Source organism: Mustelus asterias, chromosome 1 (assembly GCF_964213995.1).
Source record: "Mustelus asterias chromosome 1, sMusAst1.hap1.1, whole genome shotgun sequence".
Classification (NCBI taxonomy): Eukaryota; Metazoa; Chordata; class Chondrichthyes; order Carcharhiniformes; family Triakidae; genus Mustelus; species Mustelus asterias.
Window position 1 is genome coordinate 11,157,376 of NC_135801.1, and position 21,830 is coordinate 11,179,205.

General features: G+C 45.6%; 1 protein-coding gene across 1 annotated transcript in view; it reads right to left on the bottom strand.

The window, feature by feature from the left end:
* The window catches only part of LOC144491368 (putative E3 ubiquitin-protein ligase HERC3), a 76,843-nt gene that overhangs the window by 27,670 nt on the left and 27,343 nt on the right, over nucleotides 1–21,830 (bottom strand). The window contains exons 7-13 of the mRNA XM_078209086.1: nucleotides 20,612–20,742; nucleotides 18,322–18,479; nucleotides 14,521–14,597; nucleotides 11,343–11,455; nucleotides 7,829–7,888; nucleotides 4,237–4,348; nucleotides 1,567–1,756 (exon numbers count right to left, since the gene is read on the bottom strand). Coding sequence (XP_078065212.1) covers nucleotides 1,567–1,756; nucleotides 4,237–4,348; nucleotides 7,829–7,888; nucleotides 11,343–11,455; nucleotides 14,521–14,597; nucleotides 18,322–18,479; nucleotides 20,612–20,742 — 841 coding nt within the window. The remainder of the gene's footprint in view (nucleotides 1–1,566; nucleotides 1,757–4,236; nucleotides 4,349–7,828; nucleotides 7,889–11,342; nucleotides 11,456–14,520; nucleotides 14,598–18,321; nucleotides 18,480–20,611; nucleotides 20,743–21,830) is intronic.

A 21,830-nucleotide genomic window follows, 5' to 3' on the forward strand; every position in this document is an offset into this window, starting at 1 on the left:
AAAGGAAACATTTGTGAGGCTATGGGGAAAGAGCAGGGGGTTGGGCAGCAGGACAGTAAAGGGAATAATTGGATAGCTCTTTCACAGAGCCAGTAAAGGCACGATGGCCTGAATGGCCTCCTTCTGCAGTGCTAGCTACTATGATGATGAATGGAAACTATACAATTGTGATTAGTCCTTGCAAAACCTCTTGAGCGCCAGGTTAAAACATCTCAGGTGATTTCAAGGATGTAATCCAAAACATTTAGACTGCAATGAACTCCAATCAGACAGCAACAACATGATTTGCATAAAGCAGCACCAATGCCTTGCGCTGGATGGGGCAACACTTCAACATAAATGGCTGCTTCAACCAACCTATGAACGTCCCTCCCCGAAGGCTCAGCTGGGCCCAAACTAGGCAACATTACAGCTGTGCACTGCTAGTTGGTGATGCTCTTCAGAGAAAGGGTTAATATTCACACAGGTTTAAAAATCACATAAGCTGCAATCTGTACCTCAGTCACACAGGGAAAGCTATGTGAAAACCACAGGTCTTGAGTAAAGCAGACCCAGGTAAGGGTCATGGACCATTTAATTGAACAATGTGTAGCTGCAACTCATGTTTGCCCGTTTGAACAAGGAACAATGAAAGGGAGGTTGATATACCATTGATCAAAGATATAGCTTTCATTTCCTGATGATATAACATGCACAAGTTATAACTGGAGCAGCACTTTGGCACAGTGGTTAGCACAGCTGCCTCACAGCGCCAGGGACTCGGGTTCGATTCCCGGCTTGGGTCACTGTCTGTGTGGAGTTTGCACTTTCTCACTGTGTCTGCGTGAGTTTCCTCCAGGTTTCTTCCCACAGTCCAAATGCAGGTTAGGTGCATTGGCCATGTTAAATTCTCCTTCGGTGTACCCGAACAGGCACCGGAATGTGGCGGCTTGGGGATTTTCACAGTAATTTCATTACAGTGTGAATGTAAGGCTACTTGCGACTAATAAATATACTTTACTTTTGGATAACTATGCCCTTATGTAGGCATGATGTCACCTTAATCAATAACTGTGAGAGGATAGAGATAATTTCTATACTGTGATTGGTATATGCTAATTACTTCTAATCGAATTTGAAACTATAATTGCTCGCGTATTTCTGAATTCAGCCCTCTGGCTGGTCTTAAAGACTTGGTCAGGATACTGTTGGTGCAGTAATAAATCCTCTTAAACCACGCCGTGACTTTGTCTGGCTACTTGGGGGGGGGACGATAGTTTCAACTACAACAAGAAAAACATCGTGTCAGCCCCGTAATATTCAGCCATATTCCTCTTCTGTCACATTTCTCCAACCTTCCCACCCACATCAGAAGAAAATTGTATAGAAAGAAAGTTCAAAGCCAAAGGGGAGATGTACGACTCTATTGAGAGCCATGTTCTGCTAGACCACTGAAGCTCTTGGTGTTAAGGCCAAATTCTCGGTTAAAGTACCGCTCAATAAATTGGCATTAATACTAGATTCACTGTTCCTTTACTTCATCGCCTTCCCCGGTGCTCAGAACCCACCCCGGTGCTCAGAACCTACCCAACACTTTGCTCGGGTTGGCGTCCAAGTGGAGTATGGCGGCGGCAAATGGAAGGGCAAAGGTCAAATAATTCTTGGAGTCTTGGAAGAGAGGAAGCACCGGCAAAATCAAAAATGTCCTCATGGCCTCGACGTCAGGCGGCGAAGTCGGCAACTGGGAAATCAGACGGTTCTCTAGAGTCACAGTAACCTGAAAAAAGAGAGAGAAGCCCCACGTTATAGCAGTGTCAACATTGTCTTCCATTTTGATCGCCGAAGCTTCGAGGGTAGCACTGCGAATCCAGGTGATAATGGATACAAGCTCCACTCCTGTCACCCAGGCTGATACCCTATTGCAGTACCGAGAGGATGCTGCACTGGTAGGGGTAACGATTTTCAGATGAGGTGTTAAACAATAATTTAAGACGAGCAAGAGGGTTCCCATCAGTATCCGAGTCAATATTAGTCTTACAAACATCATCACTAAAATAGGCCATCCCTATCTTTGTGTGCACTAATTGGTTGCTGCATTTCCCACATTAGGGCTTTGACTTTTAAAATATATTATTGTCTGCGAAGTGCTTTGGGATATTCTGATGTTGTGAATGGTGGTAAATCATTAAAGTTCTTTCTTTCTAAAGGTGCATGTATTTTTAATTATTTCAGTATTTATTCTGCTCATGTCTGTGCACTTTCTGTTAACACCCATGGAGAAAGAATCACAGAATCCCTGCAGTGCAGATGGAGGCTATTCGGCCCATCGAGCCTGCACCGACTCCAATCCCACCCAGGCCCTATCCCCATAACCTCACGCACTTACCCTGACACTAAAGGGCCAATTTAGACCGTCCAATCCACCTAAGCTGTGGGCCATCCTTGGATTGGGGAAACTGGAGCACCCGGAGGAAACCCGCACAGACACTGGGAAGAATGTGCAAACTCCACACAGACAGTGACCCGAGGCCGGAATTGAACCCGGATCCCTGGCACAGTGAGGCAGCAGTGCTAACCACTGTGCCGCCCAGTGTTTTAAAACTATTTCACTCCTGTCATTTGTACCAAAATGAATTTTTCTTCTTATAATTCCCAAAAATTATTTAAAAAGACCAAATAAAAAGACACACATTCTACTAATCCTGCATGGGAATGGTACTAAGAATATAGGACAGTCCTAATATATAATAACCACAGGAAGTCAGAGGGAAGACCGAGTACAGGAAGTCAGAGGGAAGACCGAGTACAGGAAGTCAGAGGGAAGACCGAGGACAGGAAGTTGGACCCTGACAAGTCTGCATGAAAAGGTCACAAACTAGCAGATCAAAGGAGATACCACATTGTCTACTGGAAGGGGATGGATGAAGAATCCAGAGGCAGTGGGTAGAGATCCAAGTGGGGCATGGGCAGGTGATGGGCTTGGGGGGGTGGGGGTGGGGGGGGGTGGAATCGTGGAATGGGTTCCCTCTTGAGGATGCTAACCTTTTCCCTCTGGGTTGCTGACATCCTACACAGTCTACTGAAGACAGGTGGGCTGGAGAGGGTGACATGAGTGTGTTGGACTGGTGTTTCAATATGGCATTGGGACCTTTGAACCCGCCAGCTGAGGACCGGCAGACAAATCAGCAGCCGGCTTGCCCAGAGAGTGGGAGGGGAGCTCGCTTGTGGATAATGAATGAATGCCCGTGCGCGGAATCTGGGGTGGGGAGCCCATTACCCCGGTCAGCGGGACAGGTGCTGCCAGAGCAGCGTGCCACCGCATTTGGTCTCAAAATGGGAGAATTCCACCCTTAACTGATAGTTCCCAATGAGCAACAACCCCCGGCACAAAACCAAGTGGAGATTATCTTCATGTCGGTCCCTGGGGAAAGCTGAAAAGTCTTTTGTGCTGTTAGTGTCATGAAGATTCCAGCTCTCATAAGTGATCTATCACCCAAAAGACCAGTAACACAAGATGAACAGGCTTCATACTTTCTGTAATAAGTCCTCGGAGGCAGAAGTCCCTTCACCAAAGTCCTTTTATTTAAGTCTGACAACAGCATACAGAATGCTTTCAGTTCACAGTCTACACTCGGAGTCCCAGAGGAACTGACACGCCTGGTTAAATACAAAGCAAGAGGCTCCCTGATTAGCCCATCAATTTGGCCCTTAATCAGGGACAACTTTTTGTGTCCAACCAAATAAACAAAATCAAATTAACTCAGGGACAACTCAAAAAGGGCAGCTCCCTAAAAGGGGAACCGCCCAAAAGCAAAGACAAAGCGGAAAGGAAGCTTAAAACATCAAATTAAAATGAGATTAACGGGGCCAATAATACACCCCAGTCCCTGTGGTGCCCAGCGGACACGGAAAGCATTAACTGCGCCCTCGGACACCGCATGCTCCCTTTCCAGGGACAGCCGACCGCGAATGTAGCCGCAGTAGAGGGGCAGACAGTCCGGTTGGACGACCCCCTCGATCGCCCGCTGCCTGGACCTGGAGATGGCACGCCTTGCCAGGCCCAGGAGCAGGTTCACGTCTCCCCCCCCACCCTCCGCACCGGGTGCCCACAGACCAGGAGCATGGGACTGAAGTGCAAACAAAACATCAACATAAGGTTTTTGAGGAAAGGCCCTTAATCAGGGAGTTCATATTCTAACAGGCTTACCCTCAATTGCCTGAATAAAGTCATTACACTTTCCAATGTTAAACGTTTACCTGCTGTAGTAATTTGGCGTATGGGGAGTTCACCATCTTCTCAAAAAACAACATGGCAGCCTTCAAGTCAACGCCAGGGTTTCGAGGACTAGTTTTAAAATGCTCGTCATTACTGTAGGGGGATAAAAAAATATACTTTCATGTGAAACTGTCCATTCTATCCCATCTCCCACCTCCTTGTATTTAACATTAAGAACACAAAGTAATGTTGTCCAGATCCAATGTTTTTTGTCCCTATAATTTATCTATGTATGACACCAAATAATCCTCTGGCTAGTCTCTTTATGGGTTAGTATTAATGTGGGCACAGAGTTGCCATGTAATGTTGAGGAGGTGACTATCCTTACTTGAGAAAGGATATCCTTACTTGAGAAAGGATAAACTGGCACTGGAGGGGGTGCAGAGGAGATTTACTAGGTCGATTCCGGAGTTGAGAGGGTTGGCTTATGAGGGGAGACTGAGTAGACTGGGACTATACTCATTGGAATTCAGAAGGATGAGGGGGGATCTTATAGAAACATATGAGGTTTTGAAGGGAATAGATAAGATAGAAAGAGGGAGGTTGTTTCCATTGGGTGGTGAAACTAGAACTTGGGGGCATGGCCTCAAAATAAGGGGGAACAGATTTAGGACTGAGTTGAGGAGGAACTTCTTCACCCAAAGGTGAAGGGTTGTGAATCTGTGGAATTCCCTGCCCAGTGGAGCAGTTGAGGCTACCTCATTGAATGTTTTTAAGGAAAGGATAAATAAAGTTTTGAAAAGTGAAGGAATCAAGGGTGAGCGGGCGGGTAAGTGGAGCTGAGTCCACAAAAAGATCAGCCATGATCTTATTGAATGGCAGAGCAGACTTGGGGGGGCCAGATGGCCTATTCCAGCTCCTAGTTCTTATTGCCTGCACTGCAAGCACTTATGAAACCAAATTCAAGGTGATTAGCTGGGAACGGGTGGGGGTGGGGGGTGGGGTGTGGAGTGCGGGGTTGGGGGGAATAATTGGCCAATCCTCTCTCACAAAGAGCTGGATCGTCTGTCCGTGCTGTAAGATTCTATGAGAACATGGTGGAAGAACTTTCAACCTCAGCGGGTGGAGTTGGGCTGAGCAAAACACAGGGACTGCTGGATCGGTCACCCTATACGCGGGGTTGCACAACACACACCCAGTCTGTTACCACCTGCTTTATGCTTCCCTCCAACATCCGGCGCCCAAGTTGGAAGTTCCATGCCTCATGGTCCTGTCAATGGTCAACAACCAGAGGGTGCTACTCATCAACACTTTCTCAGGGCAATGAGTGACGGGCAATGCTGTACCGGTGTTGCCCCCTATCCTGAACTCAGCCACAGTAACTGCAGTTGATCCAAAAGATGATTGTATTTCTCGACACAGTCATCTCAAGTCAAATTGACACTGGGCAGTACATTCAGTGGGCACTTCATAGAATCCCTACAGTGCAGAAGGAGGCCATTTGGCCCATCGAGTCTGCACCAACAACAATCCCACCCTAGCCCTATCCCCGTAATCTCAAGTATTTACCCCGCTAATCCCTCTAACGTATGAATCCCAGGACGCTAAGGGGCAATTTAGCACGGCCAATCCACCCAACCCGCACATCTTTCCACACAGACACGGGAAGAATGTGCAAGCTCCGCGCAGACAATGACCCAAGCCGGGAAGCGAACCGGGGTCCCTTAAGCAGTGAGGCAACAGTGCTAACCACCGTGCCACCATGCCACACTTGTATTCCATTGGCTAGAATCTATGAATACTTGAAGCATTCCAGGCGTACCATCGATCTCCCATGTCAAAATGCACACTGAGCATTTCATACTACTGTACAAATACATGTTTCATCTCTGCTCCCCAAAGCACAGCACTACAACAAATTATTTGCAATAAATTATCCAGCCCATTTCTCAGATGAAGCCGTGGGTTGAAAGATCATGAGGTGGATCGGACTAGACTCTGATCAAGGTTTGTGGAAAGGGAGGAAGCAAGAAAAAGAATAACTGGGAGGTTGTAAGGGAGTCGGCCAAAAAGAACCAGGGAGATGAGGAGAGAAATCCACTAAGCAGCGAATCTGGAATGCATTGCCTGAGAGGGTGGTGGAAGCAGATTTAGTAGACACTTTCGAAAAGGAATTGGATAAATGCCTGAGAACATTACAGCGTTTTGAAGCGAGCAGTCAGATGGGATAATTGGAGCTCTCAGCAAAACCCATCTCCCCCACCTTACCCCCATAACCCTGATATATTTTTTTCCATTCAGATAATGAACAAATTCGCCTTTGAAAGCCAGGGTCGAATCTGCCTCCACCACACTCCTGCAGAATCCAAAATGGCGCTCCACAAACAACGCATCCCATTGTTAGGACTGCCAACATTCCTGGAATGCCCAGGAACTGAAGGTCAATCTCCCAGGCTTTTGTTTTATTCGTTCAGGGAATGGAGTGTGACTGGCTGGTCCAGCATTTATTGCCCATCCCTAACTGGAGTTGAACTGTGTGGCTTGCTAGGTCATTTCAGAGGGCAGTTGAGAGTCAACCACATTGCTGTGGCTCTGGAGTCACATGGGGCCAGACCAGGTAAGGACGGCAGATTTCCTTCCCTAACGGACATTAGTGAGTCAGATGGGTTTTTCCGACAATCAACAATGGTTTCACGTCATCCTTTAATTCCAGATTTTTATTGAATTCAAATTTCACCATCTGCCATGGTGGGATTCGAACCCGGGTCCCCAGATCATTACCCTAAAGGTTTATGAGAGTCACAAGTAGGCTTACATTAATACTGCAATGAAGTTACTGTGAAAATCCCCTGGGTCTCTGAATTACAAGTTCAGTGATAATACCACTGCGCCACTGCAGACAACCAGGCAAAAAATTCATATAGGCCTTAAAAATAAACAAAAAAGGTTTTCTCCCCCGTTTTCTTTGAACATTTTCACAAAAAGAAGGAGCTGGAGTAGAGTGGCAGGAGGTTTTTGAATTAAAGTCAAGACTTGTCCAATCAAGTAGTGAGGCGTCCATTGGCGTGAGATGGATAGGACTTGCAATGAATGGTGGGAGAGTTGAGGGGGAACAGGGTGATTGGAGCTCAGAAGTCATGTCATGAAACCTTCAGGAATACATCAAACCAGAGTGGCAACCCCACTGACTGTTCCTGACAGGATGTTTCCCAATTGACTAAACCCTGGAAAGGAGAAGGACGCTGCCCCTAATTTTAACCGAAGATAAAGGCAAAATACTGCGGATGATGGAATCTGAAACAAAAACAGAAAAGTGCTGAAAAATCTCAGCAGGTCTGACAGCATCTGTGGAGAGAGAATAGAGCCCAACGTTTCGAGTCCGGATGACCCTTCATCAGAGCTGCTCTAACGAAGGATCATCCAGACTTGAAACATTGGCTTTATTCTCTCTCCACAGATGCTGTCAGACCTGCTGAGATTTTCCAGCACTTTTCTGTTTTTTGTTTCTAATTTTAACCAAATCGCTCCTCCACAACCGTATTTGTTTATCAATTTCAGACAGGGCTGAGTTCCCCTCACACAAGAAAAAAATCAAGGAACTAATCACATTCTGAATGAATTACTGTTACTTACTGATGATCGAGGAAACTGCCATTCAAACATGCAGGTGAAGAAAATATCGCATTTAACTCACTGTAAAAAGGGGGGAAAAGACAAGGTTAATGGACAAAACATCCACATGGTGCCACCTCATATACAACCTGCCCATGAATCTGCTGTTCCTCGCTGACCATATTCTGTGTCTGATTCAGCTAACGACCCACTCTGGACTGGAGATGACGGGGGCTGGGGGGGGTCACCCCTCCTCCACCTCCCCCCACAAACCCCCCGAGTTTCACCTGATGCGGTTTTCAGGTCAGTTTTGCAAACGGGTGCCCCACCCTCCATCCCTCCCGCCAGTAGGCGGCACGGTGGCACGATGGTTAGTACTGCTGCCTCACAGCGCCAGGGACCCAGGTTCGAGTCCCAACTGCGTCGCTGTCTGTGCGGAGTCTGCACGTTCTCCCCGTGTCTGCATGGGTTTCCTCCGGGTGCTCCGGTTTCCTCCCACAGTCCGAAAGATGTGCAGGTTAGGTGCATCGGCCATGCTAAATTCTCCCTCAGTGTACCCCCGGAACAGGAGTGTGGCGACGAGGGGATTTGCACAGTAACTTCATTGCAGCGTTAATGTAAGCCTACTTGCGACTAATAAATAAACTTCACTTTACTTTTTGAAACAGCTGAGGTAGTCTCTAGCACGTGCGAAAGTCGTGGTCCTACGCCCTCACTTGCAATCGCAAATGGGGTAGGCTGTGTACACCATGCCAGCTGTTCCATACCCAGTAGTGAGCGCCTACCCAGCAGTTCTTAAAAGGCCGCAGCAACAAAACCCCGGGTAAGATTCCTCATAAAACAGAAAGACTTCATCTAACTTACCAGATTAGCTCAGTAAATTATCTGACTCGCCTTGTCACCAGTGTGTAACCCATTCTACAGGCCTACTCCGACACTCATTTTACAATATCGTCTCATCTTAGTGGAAAAAAAACCCAAGAGTGACGTGTGACGAGAAATATTTTCTCCGCAGTGAGTGGTTAGGAGATGGAATGAAGGGCCAGAGAGGCAGATGCAATCATGGCTTGGATAATTATCTGAAGAGAAAATCTATACAGGGCTGTGGGGTAAACGACGAGTGGGGGCAACGACGAGTGGGGTCAGGCAGCCGAGTTGTCCTTGCAGAGAGCCAGCAAGGAGACAATGGGCTGAATGGCCTACTTCTGTACAGTAATAATCGTGACTCGATGACGTAATGGATCAGGAGAGGGAGAATTCTATAGGTGTTGTAATGGTGGGAGTTGTGAAAGTGGGAGCGGTGTGGGTGTTTTGGGGGAGGGGGCTTCCAATATTTTTGACACCTAACGATTCTTATGCTGACCCTAACCAGCATTTTCTCACAACAAATCCCTCAAGGGGAGCTGTGTCCAGACCAGGGAATGAAAAAGAAATTTGGAGGCAACATCAACACTAAAAGGTCACTTGAAAAGGTGTCCGAGGGCTAAGGGGAGGGGGGGTGTGAAATTCGACCAAAAAAATACACAAGAAAATATACATTCAGAAACATACAAAGGGCAGAAGTTGCAAGGGGAAGAGGGGAATTAGGACAAAACAAGGGGGGAAATTCTGCTCCTATATCCTATTGGAGAAAAGGCAAGAGAATGGGGTTGAGTAACCCCATCAACTGTGACTGAATGGTGGGACAGACTTGATGGGCTGAATGGCCTAATTCTGACCCTATATCTTATAGAAGTAAAACACAAATTGATAGAAAGTGTTGACAATTCTTGAGTGGCCTTCTACACAGGTCTTTGAAATGCTATAGGGATTGGACGGGATTGATACAATTTCCTCTGGATGGGGGAGTCCAGAAGAAATGGCATGATGTTAAATTAAAGTTAAGCCATTGTAGAGTGAGGTCGGGAAGCACTTCTTCACTCCAAAGGGTAGAGAAAATCTTCAATGCTGTTTCTGGATGTCCATAAGACCATAAGACATAGGAGCGGAAGTAAGGCCATTCGGCCCATCGAGTCCACTCCACCATTCAATCATGGTTGATTTCAACTCCATTTACCCGCTCTCTCCCCATAGCCCTTAATTCCTCGAGAAATCAAGAATTTATCAATTTCTGTCTTGAAGACGCTCAACGTCTCGGCCTCCACAGCCCTCTGTGGCAATGAGTTCCACAGACCTACCACTCTCTGGCTGAAGAAATTTCTCCTCATCTCTGTTCTAAAGTGACTCCCTTTTATTCTAAGGCTGTGCCCCCGCGTCCTAGTCTCCCCTGCTAATGGAAACAACTTCCCTACGTCCATCCTATCTAAGCCGTTCATTATCTTGTAAGTTTCTATTAGATCTCCCCTCAACCTCCTAAACTCCAATGAATACAATCCCACGATCCTCAGACGTTCATCGTATGTCAGGCCTACCATTCCCGGGATCATCCGTGTGAATCTCCGCTGGACCCGCTCCAGTGCCAGTATGTCCTTCCTGAGGTGTGGGGCCCAAAATTGCTCACAGTACTCCAAATGGGGCCTAACCAGTGCTTTATAAAGCCTCAGAAGTACATCCCTGCTTTTGTATTCCAAGCCTCTTGAGATAAATGACAACATTACATTTGCTTTCTTAATTACGGACTCAACCTGCAAGTTTACCTTTAGAGAATCCTGGACTAGGACTCCCAAGTCCCTTTGCACTTTAGCTGTTTGTCAACTGAAATATTCAAAGACTGAGGTTTATTTGCTGGGTCAGGGTGCCAATCAAAAGTGTGCAAATGGAGTTGAGGTACAGATTAGCTGTGGTCCAATTGAGGGGTGGAACAGGCTCAAGGGGCTGAATGGCCTATAATTAGAGATACACATCCCTCCCGGGAGAAACAACAGCAATTAGACAGCTGCCTGGTGTGAGATAATAGTTCATGATGATTCTGTAAAAGTGCTCAATGATGTGGAATATTACACAATCAACATCTGTTATGCTTGAAGAAACATCACATCTTAATAGCAAAGAAGCACATTAAAGTATCAATTCATAGAGTCTCTCCATAGAATCCCTACAGCGCAGAAGGAGGCCATTTGGCTCATTGGGTTTGCACCGACTCTCCGAAAGATAATCTTGCCCAGCCCCCTACCCCCACCCCTCCGCCCTACCCCTGTAACATTTCTTCTGGACTCCCCCACCCAGAGGAAATTGTGTCAACCCAGTCCAATCCCTATAGCATTTCAAAGACATGTAAAACTTCTGTATAGAAGGCCACTCAAGAATTTTTTTAATTTATTTTTTCCCCCCTTGTTTTATTCTAATTCCCCTTCTCCCCTTGCAATTCCTGCTCTTTGTGTGTTTGTAAATGTATATTTTCTGGTCGAATTCACCCCCCTCCCTCCCCTTCGAAACATTTCGAGTCCAGATGAACCTTTGACAAAGGGTCACCTGGACTCGAAACGTCAGCTCTTTTCTCTCCTTACAGATGCTGCCAGGCCTGCTGAGATTTTCCAGCATTTTCTCCCAATTAAAACATTTGTCTGCAGCAATCAGAAGCTGGGTCAAAACTTACTTCAGTACGTCCTTTCCCGAAAGGCTGAGCATCCACCTGTTCACGTTGCTATTAATTATCCTGACCCGCCTTAAAGGATCCAAACAGCGGAAATCATCAGGGACTTGAGAATGCTGGAAGGATAAATAAAGTGCAGAAGGAAAGAGGAGAGGAAGACGTTATCATTGCGTGTTGCTTCCTAAGGAGAGGAGAGTGTTATCAACACGTGTTGCGTTCAGAATGTGACAAAAAAGTCTCCTGCTGCTTAATTCCGACTTTTATTGGGAGCCAGGAGGGGAGATTAAGTCAAAAAACTCTCAGCTTCAGATCCCGTAAACAGTTTATTGCCGCATATTACAGACACACACTCACACAATGGTGCCTACATCAGTGCAGCCAATGCCAAACCTCAGCATACGAAGATTAAAGTCGTAAGAAAAAGCCGTAAGCATTCTTAAAAGGGAGAAAGCTACTCATTCTTCATGAGGGTGGCTTTTTGTTTCTTAATTAAAACCTAATTAAATCCCTTGCCTACACAATCCTGCATTGTAGAAACAAAGCAGCAGCATTGCTGATAGAATGGTTACAGCACAGAAGGAGGCCATTCAACCTGACAAACTGCACCAGCTCTTTGCAAGAAATTTCGAAGTCCCATTCGCCACCCTTTCCCCATATTTGATTGGATTTGTCACATGTATTCATATACAGTAAAAAGTATTGTTTTTTGCACGCTGTACGGTCAAAGCATACCGTTCATAGAGTACATGGGGAGAAGGAAAGAAGGGTTCAGAATATAGTGTTACAGTGTATAGTGTGGGGCAGCACGGTGGCACAGTGGTTAGCATTGCTGCCTCATAGCACCAAGGACCCGGGTTCAATTTCGGCCTTGGGTCACTGTCTATGTGGATTTTGCACGTTCTCCCCGTGTCTGCGTGGGTTTCCTCCGGGTGCTCCGGTTTCCTCCCACAGTCCGAAAGACTGGTTAGGTGCATTGGCCATGCTAAATTCTCTCTCAGTGTACCCGAACAGGCGTCGGAGTGTGGCAACTAGGGGATTTTCAAGGTACCTTCATTGCAGTGTTAATGTAAGCCTACACGTGACAATAATAAATAAACTTTAAACTACAGTCATCGCTAGGGTGTAGAGAAAGATCAATCATATCTCAAGAACGCAAGAATTAGGAATTAGGGTGCAGGCTATTCAGCCCATCAAGTCTGTCCTGCTATTCACGAAGATCATGATTTGATTGTGGCCTCAACTCCACTTTCTTGTCTTCCCGAATAGCGCTCGATCCCCTTGTTGATCAAAAATCTTTCGAACCCAGCCTTGAATACATGCAATGGCCCAGCCTCCACCACTCGCTGGGAAAGGGAATTCCACAGATCAACAACCCTCGGAAAGAAAAGTGAGCATAATTTCCTGATATAGTGTCTTCAGCACATGAAGCCAACTCAAAACATATCGCAGCTAATGAAGTCATTCTGAGAAGTGTAGTGGCTGCTGTTATGTAAGCCAATTTTTCACACAGCCAGGTCCCACTAACAGCAATGAGAAATGATCCGATACTCTAAGTAAAGTTTAATCAGTCACAAGTAGGCTTATATTAACACTGCAATTAAGTTACTGTGAAAATCCCCTGGTCGCCACACTCCGGCGCCTGTTCGGGTACACTGAGGAAGAATTTAGAATGGCCAATGCACCCAACCAGCACGTCTTTCAGACTGTGGAAAGAAACCAGAGCACCCGGAGGAAACCCACGTAAACATGGGTAGAACGTGCAGACTCCGCACAGACAGTGACCCAAGCCGGGAATCGAACCCGGGTCCCTTGCGCTGTGAGGTTGCAGCGCTAACCACTCTGTTCCATTCTTTCTAGTTAGCAGTGATAAATTGCTGGACTAGCAATCGAACAACCTGGGCTAGTACTCCAATGAAGGAGCATTCAAATCCCCACCATTGTGCTCTGAGAAGTTGCATTTTTTTCAATAAATTGCTGGCAGCAGTTAAAGTAACCTCAAAGCTGTCGAATCATTGTAAAGACCCAACTGGTTCACAAATGTCTTTTTGCGAAGGATACCTTGCATATGTGATGCCAGTCCAACTCTGACATAGTTGATTTGATTTATTATTGTCACATGTATTGGTATACAGTGAAAAGTATTGTTTCTTGTGCATTGTACAGACAAAGCATACTGTTCATAGAGAAGGGGAGAGTGCAGAATGTAGTGTTGCAGTCGTAGCTAGGGTGTAGAGAAAGATCAACTGAATACGAGGTAGGTCCATTCAAAAGTCTGAAAGCAGCAGGGAAGAAGCTCTTCTTGAGTCAATTGGTATGTAACCTCAGACTTGTATCTTTTTCCCGACGGAAAAAGGTGGAAGAGAGAACGTCCGGGGTGTGTGGGACCCTTGATTATGCTGGCTGCTTTTCTGAGGCAGCTGGGAGTGTAGATAGAGTCAATGGATGGGAGGCTGGTTTGAGTGATGGATTGGGCTTCATTCAGGACCCTTTGTAGCTTATTGCGGCCTTGGACAGAGCAGGAGCCGTACCAAGCTGTGATACAACCAGAAAGAATGCTTTCTATGGTGCACCTGTAAAGGTTGGTGAGAGTTGTAGCGGACATGCCAAATTTCCTTAGTCTCCTGAGAAAGTAGAGGCGTTGGTGGGCTTACTTAACTATAGTGTCGGCATGGCGGGTACACTGAGGGACAGTAGTGGAGTCTTAACTGCACTCTAACACAGTCTAGCAAGCTACTCAGCTAGGAATGGACAATAACGAGAGAAGATAAGTTACGGACTGGTGCCTCTCGAGCAAGACTCATTTTTTTTTAAGATTAAAGCACTAGCTATTCTTTTTGTTCCCATCTGTGTACGAGTTTAGCTGGATTAAAGCAGAGAGGTTTTTCCAATTCAAGGCGACCATTGCCACATCATCAACACCCCAGAACAGGGCAGATGAATGTACCGTATTTCTCTTAAATAGGTGACATGCAATTGTTTAGAGACTTTCGACTTTAGCTCCTCATATCAAAACTAGAAAATCTGAATTTTATAAAATATTAAAGGCACTTCTCTCAATCTACATCACTCGGAATTACTAACTGAGAGCCCTCAGAAGGTAAGGAACACGTGTATGGCAGTGCCCCCAGTCTGTGAATGAATCGAAGCATTTAGTGTAGGCGTTCACTGGGTTTGATCTCACCTCATGTTGAAAGAATAGGGCGAAACTCTGATCCCCTCCGCAGCAAACATGTTTCAGCACACGGTACTTGGACTGATCTGTCAACGGGTCAAAGCAAGTCTCAATATTCACAGAGTAGCTTGTGGTTCGAAACACTGTTAAGACTTAAAACCATTGACAATATGCAGGACGTAAATTTTGAGGCTCACAAGATACCAACCAACAAGGGATATTGTGGAAACGATCCCTTTCCTGTTGGCCCAGGGTGTACTAGAAGCCAGGAATTTATCAGGCTATGGGTAGGATGGAGATGTTGCTGCCCGGGAACAGAGTTCAGGGTTTTAGCTTCGAACAGACACTGAATGGAGGAGGCTAAGCTGGGCGATAGGACAGGGGGCACGGTGGCACAGTGGTTAGCACTGCTGCCTCAAAACTCCAGGGACCCGAGTTTAATTCAGGTCTTGGGTACCTGTCTGAGTGGAGTTTGCACGTTCTCTCCATGTCTGCATGGGTTTCCTCCGGGTGCTCCGGTTTCCTCCCGTGATCCAAAAAAATGTGCAGGTTAGGTGGATTGGTCGTGCTAAAATTGCCCCTTAGTGTCCAAAGATGTTGGATTAGCCATGGGAAATGTGTGGGATTACGGGAATAGGCCTGGGGAGAGGGCCTGGGTAAGATACTCTGGGTAGCATAGCGGCTAGGGCTGCTGCCTCACAGCGCCAAGGACCCAGGTTCGTTTCCCGGCTTGGGTCACTGTCCGTGCGGAGTCTGCACGTTCTCCCCCGTGTCTGCGTGGGTTTCCTCCGGGTGCTCAGGTTTCCTCCCACAGTCCAAAGATGTGCGGGTTAGGTGGATTGGCCATGTTAAATTGCCCCTTAGTGTCAGGGGGACTAGCTAGGATAAATGCATGGGTTTATGGGGATAGGGCCTATGTGGGATTGTGGTCGGTGCAAACTCGATGGGCTGAATGGCCTCTCTCTGCACTGTAGGATTTTATGATTCTATGAGAGTCGGTGCAGACTTGATGGGCCAAGTGGCCTCCTCTGCACTGTAGGGATTTTATGAGATAGTCAGTGCAGACTCAATGGGTCAAGTGACCTCCTCTGCACTGTAGGGATTCTATAATTCTGTGCCTCAATGTTCAGAAGGCGTAGTGGGTGGAATCCTGTCATCAACAGCCTGTCAAGGAGCCAGCAACGCCACACGGTCATATCACAGACTGCACTTTGCTCCAGATCCTCATTGCTGGCGGCTGGTGTTACTCTGAGAATCACCTCTCTGCCCTGTATCAGACACGACTCTAGACGTATCATTATTGAGCCCAAAAGTGGCTTAAAGACAAAGGACGTATTTGTTAGAAATACCAATCTCCAAGAACTACATGTATTTATTTAAATTGGAAGGACATAGAGTTATTTGGACACTTTCTTGAAAACCGACCTGAATTTGTTTTTAAAAAAAGGTTAGAAGTTCACTTTGAACGGTGAGCAAACTACCTTTTCAAAGAGTCACATGATTTCAGCTAAATGATCAGCAGGGCACCCGAGGAGATAAGAACTATTTATTTACACAAACTATAATTGCTGGCCGAAAAAAAAAACTGTTCTCAGGCTCCGAGACCCACATGATTTTGTGGAACCCCCCCCTTAACTGAGACGAGTTTCTGTTTTGAATGTGTTTTTCTTGGAACAGTTTTGGGGGGGAAAAAAAATGAACACAGGAGACACTGATCCAACTCACACCCTCCTTGCCTCCGGTGAAATTCAATGTGGTTATCCAGCTAGAAATCCTCAACTCAGTATAACACGTTCATATTTGGAAACCGGAGAGGCTGAGATGGGAGAGAGAGGACATTAATTCCACTCTGTTTGCCGTTACACTGAGGCTCCTTTGGAAAGAACTTCCAGACAAGCACTGAGTCCAGTGATCAGTGTTGTGAAGTTGGGAGTAATTGTAGATTGGTGCTTGTAAAATTGTAAAACGCCAGGGAAAAACCATAGCATGGTCCCTTTGAAAGCTTTCTCTGTGCTTAGAAAGTTAAAAAAAAAAAATGCAAGTACATACAGAGTATCCAAAATGAAATATTTGTATCGAAGGACAAGCAGCAGTCTTTACCAAGACAACAGGTTTTTTTCTAATTTAGCCAATCAGTTCGAATTAGTCACTTAGATACCAAGAACCTATTAAATTTAAATCCGGTGGTTTTGACAACTTAGAATCAATCCGATTGTGGGAAATATGGATATGTCATCACAGGTATAAAAGAAGGGGGGAGACATTGGGATAAACGCAGAGAGCAACTGCCACAGCTCTCAGCTCAAAGCACCATCTAGATAGCAACGGTAGCAAAGAAGAAAGAATTTCCAGACAGAAAGAATCAACAGAATATTCCAAAAGACACAAAACCTGGTTGTAATTTACAGAGTGACTAAATTCATTTTTTGTTAAATGAGTGGGACTTGTATTTACTTGAATAGCATTCCATTAGAATCTTGTTTTATTCGGGAATAGTTAATAGTTAGAAGGGATTTATTTGGTTTGTTAGTAGTTTAGTTAATTTGTTCATTGTTAATTAGATAAATAAATAGTTACTTGTTGATTTTAGAGTGAGTGCCAGGGATTTATTTTGTATTCAACCACTAGAAGTTGCTGAAGCGCAGGTTACACCACTTCACACACACTATGAGGCGAGGTAGTCCTCTTTGGTGTTACGGAATCAACCTCCACTTCATAACATTAGTTTGCATGCACAGGAACACCAGGTCGATAGCGTCAAAACCCTTTGAACTTTATCCTTTTTCATAGTTTTCCCATTGGCCAGAAGTTGTTTCCTCTTAAAAACTAACCTCTGCGGAAACCCTGTTTATTTTGACCTTTGGGTGTTGTGTGTGCATGTGTGTGTTAGGATTTTAAAAGGGTACCTGGTTACATTTCCAGATTACAAATTGTACGCTAGCCAGTTTTTGCAACTCGTTTCATAAAAAGAAGCTTTGTTTCATAATAAATCAATCATTCTGAGTTTATTGAAAGAAGCCTGGCTAAAGTCTATTTTATTCTGGGTCTAACAGCAACAAAAGTAAATCAGAAGCCACTTTGTTGAGTGAATTAAACATTTATACTCATGGCGTGACCTGCAGAGTCATGTGGACTAGAGAAACTGCGCACTCCTCCCACCCTGGCCATAACAATATACACTTTCTAACCTCTCTAAGAAACAGTTAAAGGTGCCACACACAAATTACAACAACTTTCACACAGCAAGGTGCTATAAGCAGGAGGTGATTGCCCACTTATTCTGCTTTGGCAGTAATGGTGAAGGTTAGAATGTTGACCTGGACACATTGATGCATTAGCATTGATGCATTGGCAGATTTGACATCAATCATTGTACCCATGAAGCTATCATTGAGTCTTGTAAAAACCCATCTGTTTCACTCATGTCCTTTTGGGAAGGAAATCTGCCATCCTTACCCGGTCTGGCCGACATGTGACTCCAGACCCACAGCAATGTGGTTGACTTTTAATTGCTGTCTGAAATGGCCCAACAAGCCAATCATTACAAGAGCAAGTAAATTGGCGTTGGCAGAATCCCATGAAGGAATTTTTTTTTAATTGACAAATAATAATTGAGGATTGCTATTGGTGAGTTTTTATTAAAATCAGAGCAAAACTGATAAACGACAGAGAAAGAAATGCTTTCTGCTAAAACTAGATAAACTAAAATGGCTCACTCACTGGACAGGGGGTGGCTCACACTCACTGAACACAATTTTATGGGCAAGAGTTGCATTGCTCAATCCAGGGGCGCCTTACCCCTTCACTCACCATTAGGTTGCATCTTGTGTGTGTGAGTTACCCAGTTCCCGGCCACTTTGTATGGAACCTGTGAGTTAATGGTCTGTCCAGATCCTAACTGCCCTCTGTTGCCACGTCCAAATGCATAGATTAAGCCAGAAGAAGGCACAAAGGCAATCGTGTGCTGTCTGACAGGAGGAAGGACATAGTTAGTGCAGTCACGCATTTCAAATGTAAAATGCTAAGTTGCACTCAGCTGATGAAGTGAAGACAACAGCTAAATTTCCACCACGACAGAATGCCTCCAAACACGCCGTGTTCCATTTTCGCAAGGGCGGGTGTGGAGTCGGGCCAAGGTTCACGTACAAACTTTGGTTAAAGAGACAATTCAATGACTTTCTGAATTCGGGGATTGAGACTAGGATTGGCACAGCCACAAATGCAGGTGAAGGCTCTTCCCTGTAGCGATTTACCTTCACTCATACCACTTAAGAGTTACCAGTTTAGGGGGAAGCAATGGCCTAGTGGTATTATCACCAGACTATTAATCCAGAAACACAGCTAACATTCTGGGGACCCGGGTTCAAATCCCACCACAGCAGATGGTGGAATTTGAATTCGATAAAAATTAAGAATCTACTGATGACCGTGAAACCATTGTCGATTGAAGGTGTGTTTCTGGTTGGCAGGTGGTAACTAGTGGCGTGCCGCAGGGATCGGTACTGGGGCCTCAACTATTTACCATTTATATAGACGATCTGGAGGAGGGGACTGAGTGTAGGGTAACAAAGTTTGCAGACGACACAAAAAGATAAGTGGAAAAGTGAATCGTGTGGAGGGCGTAGAAGGTCTGCAGAGAGATTTGGACAGGCTGAGTGAGTGGGCGAGGATCTGGCAGATGGAGTATAACGTTAACAAATGCGAGGTTATTCACTTTGGAAGAAATAATAGCAAATTGGATTATTATCTAAATGGAAAGAAATTACAACATGCTGCTGTGCAGAGGGACCTGGGCGTCCTTGTGCATGAGACGCAAAAACCCAATCTGCAGGTGCAACAGGTGATCAAGAAGGCAAATGGGATGTTGGCCTATATCGCAAGGGGGATAGAATATAAAAGCAGAGATGTCTTGCTGCATCTGTACAGGGCATTGGTGAGGCCGCAGCTGGAATACTGTGTGCAGGATTGGTTTACTTATTTGCGGAAGGATATATTGGCCTTGGAAGGAGTGCAGAGAAGGTTCACCAGGTTGATACCAGAGATGAGGGGTGTTGATTATGAGCAGAGACTGAGCAGATTGGGTTTGTACTCGTTGGAATTTAGAAGGCTGAGGGGGGATCTTATAGAGACCTATAAGATAATGAAGGGGCTGGATAGGGTAGAGGTGGAGAGATTCTTTCCACTTAGAAAGGAAACTAGAACTAGAGGGCACAGCCTCAAAATAAAGGGGGGTTAGTTTAGGACAGAGTTGAGGAGGAACTTCTTCTCTCAGAAGGTGGTGAATCTCTGGAATTCTCTGCCCACTGAAGTGGTGGAGGCTACCTCGTTGAATATGTTTAAATCACGGATAGATGGATTCCTGATCGGTAAGGGAATTAAGGGTTATAGGGATCAGGCGGGTAAGTGGAACTGATCCACTTCAGATCAGCCATGATCTTATTGAATGGCGGGGCAGGCTCGAGGGGCTAGATGGCCTACTCCTGCTCCTATTTCTTATGTTCTTATGATTGTCGGAGAAATCCATCTGGTTCACTAATGTCCTTTAGGGAAGGAAATCTGCCATCCTTACCGGGTCTGGCCTACATGTGGCTCCAGAGCCACAGTGATGCGGTTGACTCTCAACTTCCCTCTGAAATAGCCGAGTGAGCCACTCAGTTCAAGGGCAACTAGGGAATGGGCAATAAATGCTGGCCAACCAGTGATGCCCATGTCCCACGAATGAATTTTTTTTAAAGTTGACATCTCGCTTGTTATGTAACAAAATCCTGAGCAGGATTTCTGAAAGGCAGGGGTGGCTTTGACCTGCCAGTGTCGGAACGTATAACTAGGGATCCACAAATGGATCCCTGCATGACAAGACACTAGCCTGTGCGGTGAACGTGGTTCCGCTCAAAAGGCAGCTGGTGAGAGGAGTGATCGATTGGCAAAGATTGGTCATTGTGCGTAGTTACCGAAATTCACAGATTTTGCAACACAGCTAACCTGTATAATACCATTAACACACGCAAAGGTCCAAGGGATGTTTCCAGTAAGGATAAATTATCTATTAAAACTCACACTAGTACACTGCCCGAGCTAATTTTCCACCACGTATGCTCACCTGCCGCAGCTTATCTGGGAGACTTCGCTTCCCATCAACTCTTGGACTCTCCGGGGATTTATTTCATTGTTAATGAAGTTATGACCCAGCTGCCCACAAAGACCAGCTCCGAAAGTAAAAACACCTCCACTCTGGGTAAAAGTTACACAAAGTACAGTGGAAATTAACAATCGCTAAAATTAATGCTATGATAGATATTTATATTTCACCCCATAAGCACACACACAGAGATTATACACACTCATACACACCTACATTACAATACCCTACAATTAAATTCCAATATTTCAAAGCTGATCTCCCACGACCTTTGACTTGTGGGAGAATTTGGTGTGCCCAATTTTTAGGTCGGAGACTCCTTCAGTGCTGTATGGTTTTACGAACTCCCAAGTGCAGGGATGAAATGTCACGTTTTTGGTTACACACTACAGCAGCATTGTGCAGACTCCCTGGGGAGGAGAATTTATCCTGATCCAGTAGGATATTGAGGCCAGCCTCTGTGTTGGGCTAATTTGGCTCCCAAATCGTAGAATAGAATCCTACAGTGCAGAAGGAGGCCATTCAGCCCATCAAATCTGCACCAACCACATGCCCACACAAGCCCTATCCCCATAACCCCATGCACTACCCTAGCTAGTCCCCCTGACACTAAGGAGCAATTTAGCATGGCCAATCCACCTAACCCGCACATCTTTGGACTGTGGGAGGAAACTGGAGCGCCCAGAGAAAACCCACGCAGACATGGGGAGAACGTGCAAACTCCACACAGACAGTGACCCAAGCCAGGAATCGAACCTGGGTTCCTTGGTGCTGTGTAGCAGCAGTGCTAACCACAGTGCCACCCGGTGACAATGAGTCCACAGAAGGTAGCTCCTCTACTATACTGCTAACTTAACAACAACTTGCATTTACACAGCACCTCCAATGCAGGAAGAAAATGCCACAAGGTGGTTCATGCAAACAGAATGAAAAGTAGCATTTATAATAACTTATTTCAAGGGACTAACTATGTGATGCCCAGACCACCAGTCTGTCCACTTGGATTAGAGAAAGTTCCATACTGTAGCAACAAGCTTTAGAATGGGGCTTCATAGCTCTTTGCAAGTTAAATTTTTGTGTTCCATATTTTCATTCCTGCCCCTCCACCATATCCACTGACAATTATGTTCAAACAATGGGATCACGCATTTTGTTTTCAAGCACAAAACAGAACTTTCAT